Source organism: Malania oleifera, chromosome 6 (genome assembly GCF_029873635.1).
Source record: "Malania oleifera isolate guangnan ecotype guangnan chromosome 6, ASM2987363v1, whole genome shotgun sequence".
Classification (NCBI taxonomy): Eukaryota; Viridiplantae; Streptophyta; class Magnoliopsida; order Santalales; family Ximeniaceae; genus Malania; species Malania oleifera.
The window spans coordinates 42,581,949-42,600,329 of NC_080422.1; the positions used below are offsets into that span (position 1 = coordinate 42,581,949).

The 18,381-nt window shown below is 34.7% G+C and overlaps 1 protein-coding gene across 3 annotated transcripts in view; it reads right to left on the reverse strand.

Moving 5' to 3' along the window:
• The window catches only part of LOC131158370 (uncharacterized), a 35,626-nt gene extending 18,731 nt beyond the window's left edge, over positions 1 to 16,895 (reverse strand). The window contains exons 1-6 of one of the 3 annotated variants that reach the window (XM_058113201.1): positions 16,199 to 16,895; positions 14,351 to 14,691; positions 14,053 to 14,138; positions 13,707 to 13,853; positions 6,989 to 7,091; positions 1,437 to 1,549 (exon numbers count right to left, since the gene is read on the reverse strand). In XM_058113201.1, coding sequence (XP_057969184.1) covers positions 1,437 to 1,549; positions 6,989 to 7,091; positions 13,707 to 13,853; positions 14,053 to 14,138; positions 14,351 to 14,603 — 702 coding nt within the window. In that variant the 5' untranslated portion in view covers positions 14,604 to 14,691; positions 16,199 to 16,895. The remainder of the gene's footprint in view (positions 1 to 1,436; positions 1,550 to 6,988; positions 7,092 to 13,706; positions 13,854 to 14,052; positions 14,139 to 14,350; positions 14,692 to 16,198) is intronic. The other 2 variants (XM_058113200.1, XM_058113202.1) reach the window with 2 other exon arrangements.
• Positions 16,896 to 18,381: the final 1,486 nt, after the last annotated feature.

An 18,381-nucleotide genomic window follows, 5' to 3' on the forward strand; every position in this document is an offset into this window, starting at 1 on the left:
GTTATACCACCCATCCATCTAAGCATTCTCATCTCGGCAACTTTTACTTTTTGGATATTATGTTTCTTCTTCGCCCAACATTCCGATCCATATAGCATATCTGATCTTATAGCTGTCCTATAAAACTTCCCTTTCAAATTTAAGGACATTCTACGATCACAGAGCACACTTGAAGCACTTCTCCATTTTACCCAACCTGTTTTAACTCTATGCATTACATCATCTTCAATTTCTCCTTCAACTTGCATGATAGATCTAAGGTATCGAAATCTACAAGTGCTATTTATTTCTTCATCATCAAGTTTAACTTTGTCTCCAATCTTCCTCCTATCATTACTAAAATTACATTTCATATATTCTGTCTCATTTCTACTTATCCTAAAGCCTCTACATTCCAAAACTTCTCTCCATAATTCTAATTCAGCCTCTACTCCGTCCCTAGTTTCATCAATTAATACAATATCATTTGCAAACATCATACACCATGCAACCTCCTTTTGAATACTCTTAATCAATTGGTCCATCACTAAAGCAAAAGATACGGACTCAAAGTAGATCATTGATGTACACCTATTGTGATTGGAAATTCTCTAGTTTCTCCATCTATAGTCTTTATTCTAGTCATTACTCCATCGTACATATCCTTAATGACATCAGTATACCTACTAAAAAAACCTTTTTTTTCTAAAACCCACCATAGAAATTCCCTAGGTAACCTATCATATGCTTTCTCAAAGTCAATAAATATCATATGCAAGTCCTTCTTTTTCCTAAACTTTTCCATTAATCTTCTTAAAAGATATACAACTTCTGTGGTACATCTCCCAGGCATAAAACCAAATTGATTTTCTAAGATCTTCATTTCTAACCTTAATCTTTGTTCAACTACTCTTTCCCATAGTTTCATCGTATGACTCATAAGTTTAATTCCACGATAATTATTACAATTTTGAATATGTCCTTTATTTTTGTATATAGGTATTAAAGTGTTTTTCCTCCATTCATCTGGCATTTTCTTAGTTTTTCAAAGGAAATGGAAACTCCCAAAACCAACAAAGAGAGTGCATGATAGCCTTCCTCCCTCAAACAAAACATGGTCTCAAAATCTTCTAGTCATATTAGATAATTTTACAAAATATAGAGGAAACAAACATTATACCGCAAACCTTCATACAATTTACATTACTCAAAACACACCACATGGCTACTCTTGTTTCTTGTTTACCATTGCTATTTAAGGGTTCTCAACATTGCGATTGCAGTAAAATATCAACTACTTTCACAGCACCACATAAGATGATTCAAAGAATAGACAATCATTCAAACAAAAATTAAAATAATTTATGTCATATGACATCTAGAAAGATACACCAATAACATCATAAAATATTTCAATTGGAACGCTACCACACATTTTAAGGATGAAAATACTGAACCTTTGTCAGTTCTTGCTTCTCAAGAACATGGTGGTGGCGCTCGTTTATCCTCTGTCCACATATGATGGCAATGAAAAAACCATAGAGCAAGCCCACCAAAACAATAGCTAAAACTGCCCAATGAACAAAAATATTAGATTGAGTTTAAATGCATTATACATACTTGGTATAGAAGCCACTAAATTAATATGCAGTTCTATACTGCATGCTAGAAATGGAAACCATTTTAAACAATATTATTTCCTAATCAAGCATGAAAAATTACAGCGGGCCTCTTATTATTTGCTGTTTTAGACATTAATCTGAGTAGTTGGGAGTTAGAGGGCTTTAGATCTCTAGCGGGGTGCAATAGTTTGGACTTGCCCATCTCATAGCTTGCCCTTCACTGGGGGCATCCCTTTATCAATTCTTTTCTAGGACACAACAATCGAAAAGGTACGGAAAAGATTAGAGGGGTGGAAGAAGGCTTAATCAGGAACTAGGATTACTCTCACTAGTGCTTCCTGTCTAATATTCACATTTATTTTTTATCTCTTTCTTAAAATTCTCATAAAGTAGCTGGGAACTTGGAGAAGTTAATGAGAAATTTCTTGTCACCCAGGTATGGGGAGGACAAGAGGGATCACCTTGTACAAACATACTTTTTGGGTGCTAAGATCCAAAGTCGAGAGGGGAACAGCTCAGATCATACACTAAGGTTCCTAAGCAATCGCTTTGTGGAAAAGGAAGTGATTGAACCTTAACAACCAGGAAGGGGTTTGTAAGCAGCCATCCTTTGAAGAAAGCGTAGTAGCTCACTGGTCTAGCTCCATGGCACCGAAAATGTATCAGGACTCAAACAAAAGCGATGAGACCTTGAAAGCCGCTGAGTCAATAATTTTATGGGGAACTACTAATGCAATAAGTCATGAGTTGAAGTTTTAGACCAATCACAATTCATCACCATCTTGCCCACTTCCAATTGATGATTGGCTATTATATAAGTGTTGACCTAAGCTGCTGTGCAGGGGCTTGGCTCCCAAACTGTATGTGAGCTGCCTTGTACACCTCTTCCTAAGAACTTGAAGCCCCCTATCTCTAAATAGAAATTTTTAATAAATAAATTGACAAGACAAAAAAGACTTTTTCAAAAAGCCTTCACCCTCCTATTCAACGGGGCTATTAGAAAAGCAGCTTTGTTTCTTGACTTCTTTGCTCAGTCTAGCTTCCTTGTTCCTTATTGTAGTCTCGGTCCATAGTTTAAGACTCTATTCCTCATAGCCTAGTCTATATACACAGCTGATGTGACTCCGTACCAGCGCTTTTTCACTTTGTAGATGGCTAGGTGACTTTGTAACCTTAACATACTTAGTAGGGGTGGGGGGTGTGGAAGGGGACTGGGGCGCGGTAACATGGTTTCTAAGAACATCTCCTCAATAGTCAAATGGTTATGGAGATTACCCTTAGAGTCTATTTCCTTATGGCACAAGGCAATTAAGAGAAAGATGGTATTCATGGGAATGGTTGGGACACCGGAGTAGCATTGTCACTCATGTGTAGGGGTGTACCAATATTACCGAAAAATCAAAAACCAGCCCGAAACTGAATCATTTCACTATTTGGTTTGGTTTCCAGCTTCAATTTCAGTTTTGCTTTTCAGTAATTCGCATCTTGAGATATCTCAAAGACGCACCTAGGGGAGGTCTATTGTATTAAGATCAAGGTCGCACTTATATTCAGAGATACACAAATACAAATTAGGCCAGGTTGTTTTCAGATAAAAGATCCACAATCTGGTACTGTACCATTGTTGGTGGTAATTAGTTTCCTGGTAAAAAGTAAGAACAAATTGTAGTGGCCAGGTCAAGTGCTGACTCAAAGTATACGGTCATGGCTCACACTACATGTGAACTTGTTTGATTGAAGAACATGTTGGAAGAATTGGATTTTCCACATTCTCCGTCTACGGAGTTGATGTGTGATAATCAAGTTGCTTTTCATATTGCCTGCAGCCCAATCTTCCATGAGAGAATAAAACACATTAAAGTTGATTGTCACTTTTTTCAGAGGAAACTTGTGCAAAAGCTCATACAACCACTTATATGAAGCCTAATTTGCAGCTTGCTGACTTGTTCACTAAAGCTTTGGGGGGTGCTTGTGTTAAATTCATTTGTAACAGGCTAGGTGCATATGATATCTATGCTCTAGCTTGAGGGGGAGCATTAATGGTTGTTTGGTCATTTAGCATTATTAGTATATGTTAGTATTATATTAATGTTCGAGTTAGTAAAGGAATTATGGTCATTGTTATGTGGTTGATATATATTATAAATAGAGGTATAGACCTATTATTGCGATTATGTCTTCCATTTTACTAAATACTTCAACACCATTTAAGTATTGCATTTCTAAAATCTTTATCTAGCTTAATTTATTAATTAATAATATGACTAACTTAATTCCTTAAGTAAAAATATGCCTAACCTAATCTAATATCCATATAATTCTAATATTAGATGTGAACAAAGGATAGACTCTTGATGTTAAATGTGACCAAACCATAGACAATTTTTCCTTCCTGTTTATTATAAAAAGGAGGATTTACAGTGAAACATAAGAATTATTGAAAATGTTTTACAAAATTATAACAGGATGGGCGAAATAAAAATCAGCTTAAAGTCCAATACTAACTGGTTTTAGATCTGAAAAAGCATTACAAATTGAGTAATTTGGACCACTTTTGAAAGAAGAAATATGCAAAGCCCCCCAAATTCTTAGCTTGCACAATTTGCATGTATGAGAGAGACTGGAGGAGGAGGAGGAATTTAGAGAGAGGAAAAATTGTCAATTTGTCACACAATTTATCCCAACAAAGAGAAAGAAGAGGCATTACAACACCATCTTGTCTTTATTATCTTGGTGCATTCATCTTGGGAGAAAGCCAACCATGAAATATTTATATTAAAATATAAATATAAGAGTAAGGATTTTAAACACTATATCTCTAATTTCTGTTCATATTCCTATGAGCCACTTAGCTCTAGTTATTTTAAGAATAATGAAATTCAAAATTTTCTGGAAGATGACATTCATATCACAGTCATGACTATGATTTGTGGATTCATTTCTTTTTTTATATAAAAGAAATTTTACTAAGAAAGAAAAACAAAAGAATAAATGAAATTGAAAACAAACAAAACAAACAAAAGAAAGGAAGAAAAAGGTGGTGCATTCTCTTTATATCTTACTCAGGGTTTCCTTCAATAAATAAACTTGAATTGTTCTTTTGATCCCAAACTAAAAACTGAAAGATTAAAATCTGCAATGCAATTGCTAAAAAGTAAAATCTAACCTTACATTGGGAGCATGGAATTCGGACCTCATATTTTGATTTGTGTGGATTTGGAAAAAAACATAGTGTTGTATTGAGTTTCTTATAAAACCATAAAAACCCAAATCCAAGCCCCAATCCATGCTCCCAAACATTACCTATAAGTTTTTCATACAAAACATCATCATTGAATTTACATATTTAGAGTTATGTTCCACAAACTTATCTTACTTTTTTAGGATCTGCAATACCCATGTCCCACATCTAGCAGTGTCCCTGTCTTGTTTCCATTACAACCAAAGGAAATACAATAATGAAAATATAAACTTCTAAATTTTTTGTGAGGCTTATACTTGAAGACTGGACTTGGGCAATAGCAAGTGCTCATCTGTTTAGCACAGTGGTGCAAGATCAAATCCAAGAATCAACCTTTCCATAACTGGCTATCATTTACGTCCTCAGACCTTGCCATAAGCAGGTGCCTTGTGCACCAGCCCGCCTTTTCTTCTGACATTTATATTAGCAACTCCACTCAGCTACTAAGCCTACTTGGGCTCAGCTACATGAGCTTCTCTCTCCATTCAGCCTCATTAATATCCATAAGCTTTTTTTTATTTAATTATCGAATAGCAAGAAGGAAAAGTGAAGAGAATTAATTTAGGAAGTTAAATGAGAACAATAATCTCCAAAAACTCTTACCAACTTGAGGAGGTAATCGCAATATTCAAATAAATCTATTTCATATTAAAGTATCACTATTCCATCCTCAATCTTCAAATAAAGAAATTTATGCCCAGTCCCATAATTGAGTTAATGAATAATTGAAATAAGAAACATTTTTCAGTAGACAGGGCTATGACACTTGAACTCCAGTACTAATCATTGGCACTTTGGATTTTACAATTTGAACTGTTTTGCATTAGCGAGATTGATTGATACTTTATTTGGTGGAATATTCTGTCATATTAACCGTAATAAACTACACTTCAATTATTCTAACAAGTTGTTCTAATATTATCAACTTTTCATTATTGATATAGTACTATGCATTATTTTTGCATATTGTAATATATTGAACAATTGAACTAAAACAGTAGATACTGAATTTACTCTCTGATTTTTTTTTTTTTTTACAGTATATACCAAGTTTTTCTTAGGCACACAAAAACATAACCACACTAGGGATCTAAAGCACCACAATAGGTACTATAATTCAATATTTCTAGGAGTTCTTATAAATAAGGCAAAGTATACACTTTACTCTAAGCCATTTTAATGGGTGGATTTATTATATCCAAGTTTTATTATTTTTATAATATTATTGCATGATTCTGCATAATGCAGTGCATCGGACAGCTGAGATCATATTGTCAATACTAAGTTGTTTCAATGCCCACAAACTTTGTGGCACACAGGTTAATAAAGTTAAATGAAATCTACCCGATAATGAATAAGAATCCGGTCTTTTTCTTTGAGTTTTTCTTTCTTTCTTTTTGGGGGGCGTTTGGGGGGCGGGGGGGGGGGGGGGGGGGGGATGTGGTGTGGATCGAAACTGAGGAGATTTTGCAATTAAGTCCTCTTGCCATTTTCCTCATATTATTTGAAAAGAGTGGAAAGATTGAGATTTCAAATGGATGGAGTTGTCTCACCAAGTTCCAAAGGAGAAGTGTTTCCAAACTCCTCATTTTTGGAAAGAAGTGTGCTATAGTTATAGCTGTAATAATTTTGTAAATTTCATTGATAGTTTTCTTTCTTTTTAATTTTTATGTAAGGCTAAGTTGCTTTTCTCAACAATAATCTTACCTTATGTATGGGATCTTAAGACTGATGTTTCAAACCTTTCATTACAAGAAAGGTATGACAATAAAGTATTGCTTTTCCTAGTAAGCTTTGTTATCATATTTTCTTAATCTTTGTTACGTACCATGATGTCATTTTTTAAATATAACTTCAAACTAGATAAACTAATGGATTATGCCTAAAAAATACACTTCAAAAGGGCATAAACAAACAATGTAACAATTATTATTATTATTATTTTAATATCCTTGGCTGTTTCAGTTCAATCAACGCACAAGTCAACATGAAGACTCCAAAGCATCCAGTAATGCAAATTGACATTTTAAACATTCAATTAACGAATTCACAAAAGCACAATTGTTCTCTCTTGTGCACACATATGCAGAATGATAAATATATAAAACAAATATCCAGTTCAGTACACAACCAAGAGTGAGCATACCGGCCATTGCATAAAACCCATAAGGGTGCTCTTCATAACCAAACATTTCCCTTAATTCCTCACCATAAAATTTGTACACCAGCACACCTAAGAACGCTACAATCTGTGAAAGAATATATTAGAAAAGTTTTCAGAGGCAACATTTAAAAAGAATACACTTTAACTAGTAGAATTGCACAGTTCATAAGGGAAATGTAACCAATTATTTACCAAACCAATCTTCTGTCTAAACTTAAACATATGCATGAAAACAACATTCATGTGACATGGCACATAAATCTTAAATGCATGAATATTTGCCAAGATCCAACTACTTGACAATCCCAATTCACAATAACATGGATAAGTAACAAGTGAGTCAAGCAATACAAGTAAAAATAAAAAATAAAATAAATAAATCAATCAATCAAATTAAAATACTAGTATCTGAGTGAGATATTAATATAAGCAAACAAAAATACAAGTGCATGATGAATGTGATGTGTGCACGTACACATGTTAAATACTAGTGCATGAGTGATACAAAAATAAAATCAAATTAAAATACAGGAGCATGACGCACACATGCAAACGTATTAAAATAATAGCATGTGAGTGATATATATATATAAACACACACACACACACACACACACATATATATATATAAGCAAATTAAAATACAAGGGCATGATACGTATGCACACACGCGCACGCACACCCAAATGCACACATTTTTAAAAATTTTTCATATATCATTAATACTAGCTGTGGCCACACCCCTAAATTTTCTATTTTCTAGAGAAGAAGAGTTATGGAGATATTCAAGAAATTCATAACAAAATTTAGTGTCACACTATGCATGCATCCATGTTTTGAAAATGCCGAGGGTTTTTCAGAGTATGAGGAGCAAAAAATGATGATTGAAGTTTGTTTAATTAATAGTAGACATGCTACACAACCAAATCTGCCACCCATATTTAGTAGTGATTGACCCCCTTGCCTCTCCTAACTAAACTGAAAGGCAAAAGAGCACTTATGCCCAACCTCCTTCGCCTTCATGTCAGCAAGGAGCTCTATTAAAAAACACTATAGCTGTTAAATCCCTCACCTGTCAATTTGCTTACCCCCTTCGTTTGAAATTCTAGCTTTGCTCAAAAATACGGGAAGAAATTAAAACAAAAAGAGAAAGATTCAAGAGAAGAAGGAACAAAAAGTCACACATCATTCTCAAACAAATCCAAATCTGTTCAATTCAACTCCAATCAAAAAACATTTGGCGGGTGCTCTCTCCGACCTTTTCTTAAATTTAAAAATATATATTAATAAAAATATATATTAAGAGAAAAGAAAGAATGTATGATGATAGATATCCTCCAAACCGAAGTAAAGCAGAAAAACAGAAAAAATAAAAATAAAAGAGAAGAGAAAGGCTAAAATCAATGTAGCAGAGCCAAACCAATCTCGCTGAATATCCAAAAAAAACCCACTCCCCAAGGCATCTTGATGAAAAGCACTACAAAAAGACTAAAAAACAATCCAATTCCAAATCAAACAAACAGATTAGGAAATTAGGAATTTTTCTGGCAACTAAATACACCAAATTAGGAAATTATTGAATTAACCAAGATAGGTAAGTATTATTGAGCCATAGCTCTCATGGAAGTGGAACTCCAGAGAGTGCAGATGCCCAGTGAATGGCAATTATTCATGCAAAATGAAACACTAGCAGTGCCAAAAACTAAAGATATGATGATGGACTAATGCAATTACAGGACAGCCAAAGGGTAGTGAGGAAAGAGCCAGAACACTTCAGCCAGTTTCCCTGCTAGGTTTGTGGCAGACATTAGTTCACACTCCTCAACAACAATTTTCAAGTGCGGCTTCAGTAACGGTGAGTGGTTGTGAGGAGCAGTTAGGAGCTGTTGTTGGTCCAGTTACGGCTTCCAACAATAGCCAGAGGCAAGAGCTTGCAGAAGACTGTCGACAAGGAAATTTTGCCAGGAAGCAATAATGGGGGTTTTGTGTGCTTTTTTTAATTTATTTTTTGGAATATGAGATTGGCTATCATCCATATGGTGTGAAGTAGGTTTCGAGGGAGCCAGCTGAAATTATCTTACTAGGAATACATGTCTGTAAATTACTAAATTGGCTACTCATAATGTGATTTATACATTCCCCACCAATTTATTACGGCTGGATTCTGTAGGTTCCACCACTTGATGAGTAGCCACTTCAATAAGATTCTTGCCTAAAATAGGCACTGTAATTGCATTTAATGTGGTCTTCAATAAGGCTACAAATTGCAAAAAGTAAACATCCAAGGAAACAAATTCTTTTAGCATTCCCACAATATTTAGAGAAAGTTTCAAAACTAGAAGAAAATTCTTATTTGTACCTAGTTTAGAAGATATCGGAAAAAAGAACTTTTTGCTCTAATAGCAAACAGATGCAGAAAGACACAAAATCCTTGAGATTGAGAAAAGGAGGTGAAAAGATAGTTGTGTGAGCAAAGAATCTACAGTTGGAAGGATGAGAGATCATAAGATTCATGGAAGAAATAGATAAAGCTGGAAAGAAGAAGAAAAAAGTAGGAGCAAAAATAGAAGCTGCCCACAAGTCCTAGGGTTGCCAAGAAGAATAAAAGACAAAATAAAGTCATACTCATTCAAAATTCTCTTTACCCTGCTGATGGGTTGTTACAATGGTGTATACATTATATGCTTATAATTTCACTTTAGCTAACCTCATAATAAACCCAAATAACAAAAACCACAACCCCTAGTATAAAAGGATAAAACAAATATCAAGGGTCAATTAAAAACCACTTAAAAGTAACTCAAGAAGAAAGTGCAGGGTTGGCACAGAAAAGGAAGGACAGAGTCCCAACCTGCATAAGTATTCAACTCCAAGGATGAAATGAAGATTAAATCTCTATTTGTTCTACCTCCTACTGGACCCTGGACAAATAATAGTTTCTGTTAAGGCTTGAAATACATTGTTGGCCCCCGACCTAACAGCTTAAGCTTTTAGGTAAAGTGGTATCTAACATGGTATCAGAGTCATGGTTGCCAAGAGGTCCTGGGTTCTCATCTTGTTGCCCCCATATCTAGCTTGTTTATCAGGAGTTATCCTATTCCCTTTCATGGTGTTTTTCATCATGTGTTTATCTCTCCACATGCAATCAAGCTGCACGTGCAGGGTAGTGTTAAGGCTTGATATACATTGTTGGCCAACAACCTAACAGCTTAAGCTTTTAGGAGAAGTGGTAATCTAACAGATCAATACTGAATCTCTTCGAAGTATGATCTTTTGTCTCATTTTACCCTAAAAATCCAATCAGTGGTCATAAATGAATATATTTTTTGAAAACAAAAAAACAAAAATGAATTTGGATCTGCAGGAGCCAAAACTATAGGCTTAGAAATATTAATTGCTTCTACTCTATCAGACCTTATATTTATTGAAGTTCCAAACTGGAACTCTTTAGAAAGAAAAGCTTTTGCCTCATGGTAACCTAAATCCTTTCAGTGGTTGTCAGTCCTGTGACCAATATATAATTTCATTATAGTTGGCTTGGGACCCCCAAATGAATAAGCTGGAATTGGGGACTCACGAGCATAAAAGCTACATGCGTAAATCATCACCTTAGACCTATAATAAAATTTTAAACAAAAGAAGAAAAAAAAAAAGCAAAAAACAAAAAAAACCATCATCTCAGTGCTACAGAATGAAATCAACACCATGCTACAGTAGCATAAACAGCAACTAACTGCAATAATGCTTTCATAACAATTTCATAATATTACCCTACATCAGGGTGTTTGGAGTTGGATGTGGGCAAAATGCAATACAATATTATATTGCCCAAAGCCCAAAATCCATGCTCCCAAACACAGCACAAGATTTCTAACTAAAAATGCATAAATATTAAATATGTAAATTATGACTACAAGTACTAATTACTCTAGCTAATATACCAAATATAATATTCCAGCAAAAAGAATATCTAGAATAATCCCAAAATTTTGCATTCTTGCCAATACCATGTGATATGTAACTTATGACTAGTAATTACACTGGCTAACATATCACATACAGGTTATAATTATTCCAATTAGTGAAATGATCTTTATCAAGCTAAAAGAAGTCATTAAATTCATTATTTTATACAAATATGCCTTTCAAAAAAATGACTAAAAAGTTAAAAGTGATTTTTCTTCTAAAATGCAACAAAAGTTACAAGTGTGCACATACCGTGTGTGCCATAATGTGCATTACAAGTTGAGATATATCCCATGTTCATCATTCAGAATATGCACCACTTTACATATAAAACTGTATGATATGTACGGTATCATTCCTACCCAAAAAAAAGGGGATTAGTGCAGTATCATGGCCCCCAAGATTTTTACCTTTTCTAAAATTCTATTATAAGGGTAATCAGTCACTAAAATTTATTTTGAAGGTAATATAAAAAAAATTAAAAAAAAAAAAAAACCGCCCCTGAGGTTTGGCAAAATTTTGCAATTTTCCCTATGGTTTCAAAATCCCATGGACCTCGCTAAGGTTTGGTAAAAAGATGCAAACCCCCCTAATATTTGAAAGCTCAAGGCAGGTCCATGTTTTTTTGCCAAACCACAAGGGGGATCAGTGTCCTTTTGCCCTAGTTTGTGTACAGTACAGGGTTTGATGAAGTAAGTATCTGGCCAGCAAGCCACAGATGGGTTTTGATAATCATGTAAATAGAGCAACATCAGAAATGGCAAATTGAAGTTGCAATATGGATGTAAAAGGCTTAGGAAAGAAATTGCAGCTATAATTAATTTCAGCAGCAATTGATACCAGCATTTTTCAATTCCTTAAAAATTTATAAAAATATAAGGTATAACAATGGCACCAGGGACTGATCACGGCCAAAGGCAAGGAAGGAAGCTTTCAAATAAACAAAGATATTCAAGAATGTTAGGTCTGCAGATGAGATTAAACAAGTTGGTAAGAATTTAATGCATCAACTAGACTCCTATCATGATGGCAATACAGTTGTGAAAACTATAACCGACATTCCTCCATCTAAGCCATCAGCAGTGAGAGCCAGGATAGGAATCATTTGATGATTGAGTCCCTCAAGCCCTAAAACAGGAGAATGCAATCGAGTTCATACAAATAGATTGAGAATCACCACCGATGTTTAGTTGGCATTCAATGAAAGATATTTAATTATTAATGAAATACCAATTTAAATTTTTTGTGGCTTGAAACAGCCAACATCAATGACCTTGAAAATAAAATTGGAGATGAGATCTTTTATTTTCCAAAAAAAAAAAGACAAGAGAAATGAATAAGGAATATTTATTGGTTCAACTAAGAAGACTGAAATCATAAATTGTTTTGAAATCCATCAAAAGTGTTCCTCATTGAATAATGATGATCCATACTCTTAAAATTATTCTGAAAGTATATTAATGCAGGATCCTTCAATCACGCTTACCAGATCTGTGGTCATCAAGGGTGTACTGCAGGTAGGACTTTGGAGAAAAGGCAAATAAAATTCAAGAAGTACTTCTTAAACCCACCCTATTTCTACTAAGACTAACATCAAAAGAACCACAAAAAAGACTAATGAGATTGCGAGCAAGCATAAAGCCAAAATTTTAGTACACTTTTTACTGCAGCAATAAGTTTGAGATCAAGATATTTGCAATGAGGGAAGACCAGTATAGGACAGTACAACAACCCCCCCCCCACCCCCCAAAAAAAAATAATAAAACAATAAGTAAATAAATAAACAAATAAAATAGAAAGAAAAATGTAATTTGTCTTTGCTTAAAAAATGAGTTTTATGCTAGACTTTAAGGGCAGTGTAGTCATTTCAAATTATTTCATTTCAGTTTAATAACATAGAGTAATTCTTTTTTGTGGGGAACCAATGTGCTAATTAATTGACCTTCTTAACTTAAAGAATATATATTTGGTGGCATGAGGATTTGATGCATTAAGACAAAATAAGTCAGGTTACATTTGACCACATAATTTTCAAAATATAGCAATATTAGGTAGGTGAACTAAAGCAGTCAATAGATGTAAATGCCTTGAGAAGTTGCAACTAAAATAAGAATAATCAAGAAATTCCAAAGAAATAAATGTTTTTTTTGACAAATGCTTTATTTTTGAAAATTCCTTCATGGTATACTTTATACCCTACTTAAGCTTCCCTAGGCTTTGTACCATAGTCATTCCATTGAAAACAAAACATTTCCTAATTCAGGCTACATATGCTAGGAATAGCAATTGCAGTAGGGAAGCCAGCTAAAATGGTTCCGGCATTTGCAAGGTAGACCAAGAAAAATGCCCTCGTTAGAAAGTGTGATTTAGTTTGCTTTTGAATTTGTAGGTAAAGGGAGGGATAGACCTAGAATAACTTGGAACTTGGTAGCTAAGAAAGGATATAATAGCACTCTAAATTTCTTAGGATATTGTCCTAGATCATGATGAAAAGCAGAAAATGATTCAAGGCTTGGTTGTTGTTTTTGTTCTTGTTTTTGTTATTCTTGTTCTTCTTGTTGTGATTGCTGTATGTTGAACACTAGACATCCAATAAGAAGCAAAGAACAATAATTTTCTAGGTTGGTTAATGATGCTTGTAACCAATCCAAAAGAATTTAATCAATTAATCTTGTTTAAAACCGAAAATAAAGAATAAAATAATTGGAGCAAATATCATAACTTATTACAGTACCATCTGAACAACAACAAAAATGAATGCATGGTCTCTAGCAACAAGAAGCTGAAATTTCATTCTCAACCACCAGCGATCCGCTGGCACATTTGCTCGTAGTATGAAAACTGCCCTGCACTCTGTACAGTGAGCAAAAGCAAAGCCCTCCTGATAAAAATAAAGGAATAGAGCAAGTTAAAATCTTTAATTATTGTTTAAAGATTAGTACAATCATATGAATGTTATTTTGCAGACAAAAATTCAAGGAATAAGCTCATCTTCTGAAAGCTGTTATTGCTGCAAATGGCATCACATAATTTCAACTGCCAGTCAGGCACCAAAATAACACTAAGAAACAATCAATTACCTTGGTTGACCTCCAATTATCAAGGCATGATCTATGCACATACTTCTGTGTGCCTCTGCAATGGCATGGTGCAATCAAGTCTTCTCCTGAAATAGGATAACCACTAGCTCAACATAAATAGGTTTTTTCAAAAATACAATTCAAAGTTACAAATGTCATCCATGAGCTATTTGACATATTTCCAAAATTATAACCCAGCAGCTTTGTTCCCCCCACCTAAAAAATAAATAAATAAATAACACTATCTGAGACAAAGGCAGCAATTAAAATGACCCCAAGCAAGATAGGTAATAAATACCTCCATTCTCTAGGCATATACGGCATTGTGGTTGCTCTGAGTTTACCAGACTGCAATTTTCGTCCACATCAATAATATGTGCATCATCATCAGCCACTGAACAATCATCAGCCACAGAACAATCAATTCTCACAATTCCAATTTCAGATGAAGATGAAGGTTCCTCGGAGCTTTGCAAAACATTGCACTGAGATAAGATGGGTTCTGTTTCTGAACTATCCTCTGCCCGGCTATCATTTGATATTGATTGCATTGCGAAGGATGCCAAGTTAGAATTAAACTGCAAAGGACATTGCCACAGCTATCACTCCTACTGACCATTTCAACAGAAATGAAGCATCCTGCAAATGGGAAAGAAGTTTAACCAATCAGGAAACAGAACCACTTCAACAAAAAGGTGTCATCTGAGAGCAAATTGTTGACTGCACAAGACATGCATAAAAAATGCAACCTATATACCCAAACGATATTCATCTTGGATATCAGATGATAAACCACCTGAATCACTCTGAAAACAATCAATATAAAAAATATTTGCCCAAAAACCCAAGCATGTTCTTGAATGCACTATGATATGTCTAAAAAAAAAATTTTAAATCATCTAATATATTAAAACCTTGAAGCAACTAAACAGAAACCTTATAATCACAAAAAGGCTTATAAATTGAACAGAGTTTTGCCACTGCAATGGAAAGTGATGCATTAGAACAGTGTAGGCATCCACATTTCAATCTCTAAAGTCTTGTATGGAAATGTGGGAAAGAATCCTGAACTTCTTATTTATGCCTTTTATACTCATTGAAATTTTTCATGACAAGTAGGAAACCTCATGCCCCTAAATAAACATTTCATTTTTAACTGGAAATTTGACAAGTAGTCAGCTTTTACTGTTGCAAAATGACAACTTTATTAAAGCGCTGACTTTAAAATGAGAGTACCACATAAAATGCACTGTTTAAGCAACAGCCTCTACATAAAATAAGCTGTCTCCTGAATTCATGCCAATCCTTGATTTTGTCTTAAGATCTGTCTAACACACATCCAACATGTATGATAATAATTTAATTCTAAGATCTTTTTCTAATTTAATTCTCACATTAAAAGGATTTTTGTGTGTGTGCAAGCACGTATGTATGTGTGAAATTTATTTTATTTAAAGATAATTCAATCTTAAGCAAACCCTTGCTTTTCTACACTTAGTGTGTGTTTGGTTTAGCAGTTTGAAAAGCTTTTGGAGGTTGCAGTTACTAGTTAGTATTTTAGCAATTTAAGTGTTTGGTAACCTTGATGATTAGCAAATGCTACTTGTGTTTTTTTTCTAGGTAGTTGATGATAGTGGTTTTACAGTGGCTGGTTGCCGAAAGCTATTCAAATTCTTAACATTAGTTATTGGCAAAAGCTCCAAATTATAGCCTTTTTCAACCACAAACTCCAACAGCCACTACATGTGTGAACTGTAACAACTGCCACCACAATACCAAACAGACCATTTTACTAATTTAATTCCTAACGGTAAAATAAGCCTGTCTACCTGTGTTTTTGGTTATCCTCATCCTTTTGGGTTTTGATGCCGTTCTACCTGTGTTTTCACATGCATCAAATTTTTCAGGTGCGGGGTAAAGATGCTTTATGAATTCAGGAGCAAAAGCAGATAAACCTACTCTGCATCTCATTTAATGAAAAAAAAAAAAACATGCTCCGCCCTTCTCTCAAGTAAAAATGATAAATTGGCTGTGCTGAGTTTCATTAAGCATCTTAAATGGCAACATACACATAATTCATGTAGAAATTTACAATGTAATGTAATCAAGAAATATAATTCAATGCCGCAATGATCAAGAAACATACATGATCAAAGAAGAAGAAAAACACTGGAGCGCTCATGTCAATATCGGCAATTGGAATCCAAAACCACAAGGATCGCTATCACACTTATTAAAAGATGCAAGAACCCAGGAATCTGGAATGCGAAATCATCAAACGAAACAGGAGCTGACCTTGTTCTCAGCAATACGTGAAGCTTCTCATGACAAATAAACAACACAGACATTGCAAGGTGGATGAATCGAGAATAAATCCACCAACCTCCAAAAGCTTTCTAGGGTTTGTAATTGATGACAAATAGAGCTCCAGACCAAATTGAGAGAGAGAGAGAGAAGGAAGGAGGGAGAAGGCACCAGAGAGACCTGGACTTTGAACCGACCCAAATAAATTAATAAAATTTAAAAATTGCATAAGCTCTGGAGCTGATTTACTGCATTGTGTTCCATTAACGTTACTCGGAGATAGAGTCACGGTCTAAGTACGAGCACTTGAGAACCGACCAATGATTTTGCATTCCCCTTGCGGCAGCCAATTTTGAACAGAGAAGGTGTCGTTTGACAGTTGGACCGTGCTAGAACATTTGAAAGCGCTTCAGTAACGTGAGCAGTTCTATATATTCAATGTTAAAAGTTCTGGATTTAGATTGGCAGCACTGCGTATCTGTAAACTATCTATTTTGAGGAATTGACCTCACCTGTAGCAGCGTCCCGGTCTCATCTGCAAACATAAAATATATTTTTATATCATATTATATAGGGAAGATATATACTAGGCTCTTCAATTCATCGTTGACTTGTTCGTGTACAAGTTTTAAACAATTTTTCAAAAAATAAAATTGAAATAAATAATTTCAACCTATAAGTTTTTTTCTTAATTCTTTCTCAAATATTATTAATCTTACTATTACTGCCAAAAATGTCGATTTGACCTCGAGCGAGCTTTCCGATCTCGATCACCTGAAAAAGACGAAAACAAATGCTACTTTGAGGGCCCAGAGTGTATTCTAGGGGATCTCTCCGATGTCTAAGTAAGGGAGTGCTTTAGAGAGATTGTAAGTAACAGTGAAATTGTGTTAGAATGAGATATCTTAACCTCTCGTAGTATCATTTTTATACTGGCAAGGTTTGACCCTAGTAGATCTGTCATTTATAGCGTTTAGCATGGATCACTCTGATTATTATAGCACGGACGTGGATCACTCCGATCAATATATGACCGGTGTCAATGGCTCTGGTCGAGTGATTGATTTGGTAGGTGATTTTCCCCATTGATGATGGGCACATGTCTTCTCTTTAGGGTAGGTGATATATTTGGAGTATATCAGTTGCCCCACCCTTTAATTTCGAAGTTTTGAACCATATTCCTAAAGTTCGAAAGTTGTTCCTATTAGGCTTTTGTGGAGCCTAGTTGTGTGTTAGAATTGGTGTATTCCCAAGAGGGGGGGTGAATTGGAAATTTCAAGCTTTTCTCCTAGGTAAGACAAAATATTAGCAGGATATTAAAACCTAAGGTCTTTCTAAGCAATCTCTAATGCGGTGATAAATATAATATATGAAAATTCAAATTATGCACATCATTCACACTAGAATATATACGTGCGATAAATAGAAAGTGCGTAAATATAAATGAACACACGATATGTTATCGGGGTTCGACCAACTGTGCCTACGTCCCCACTTTTAGCTCGCAAGCCCAAGGATTCCACTAAAGGTTCACTTAAGGGTGGAGCGGCACCGATACAAACTAGATCAATTAGCACAGGGCTGACCTCAACCTTTACAACCAGGTCAATTAGCGGGGCTGACTTCAACCTACACGCCTTAACAGGATGGTGCACCTAGCTTTCTTAACCGGGTCTAAGCCAATCCGGGACTATTTCAAATGGCTAGTCTCCCTCTTTAGGCCCGTACCTAGTATACAACAGTTTTACTCAATAAATGAAATGATACAGTGATTATGCTTTTAAGTAAAGCAAATGTGTACTCATATACGCTCAGTCACATACACCACAATATGATTTAATATGTAAGCTCAGTGTGGTTTAATATTTCAACTCTCAAATGTATTTTCTATCAGTCTAATGAGTGCGTGAGAGTATCAACAAACAATCTTTGTATCACAAGATATTCAATCAACAGATTCACACAAAGATATCAAGCAAGTTTCAAATGTATCAGTCTGAAGGATATATCAATCACGTAAATAGT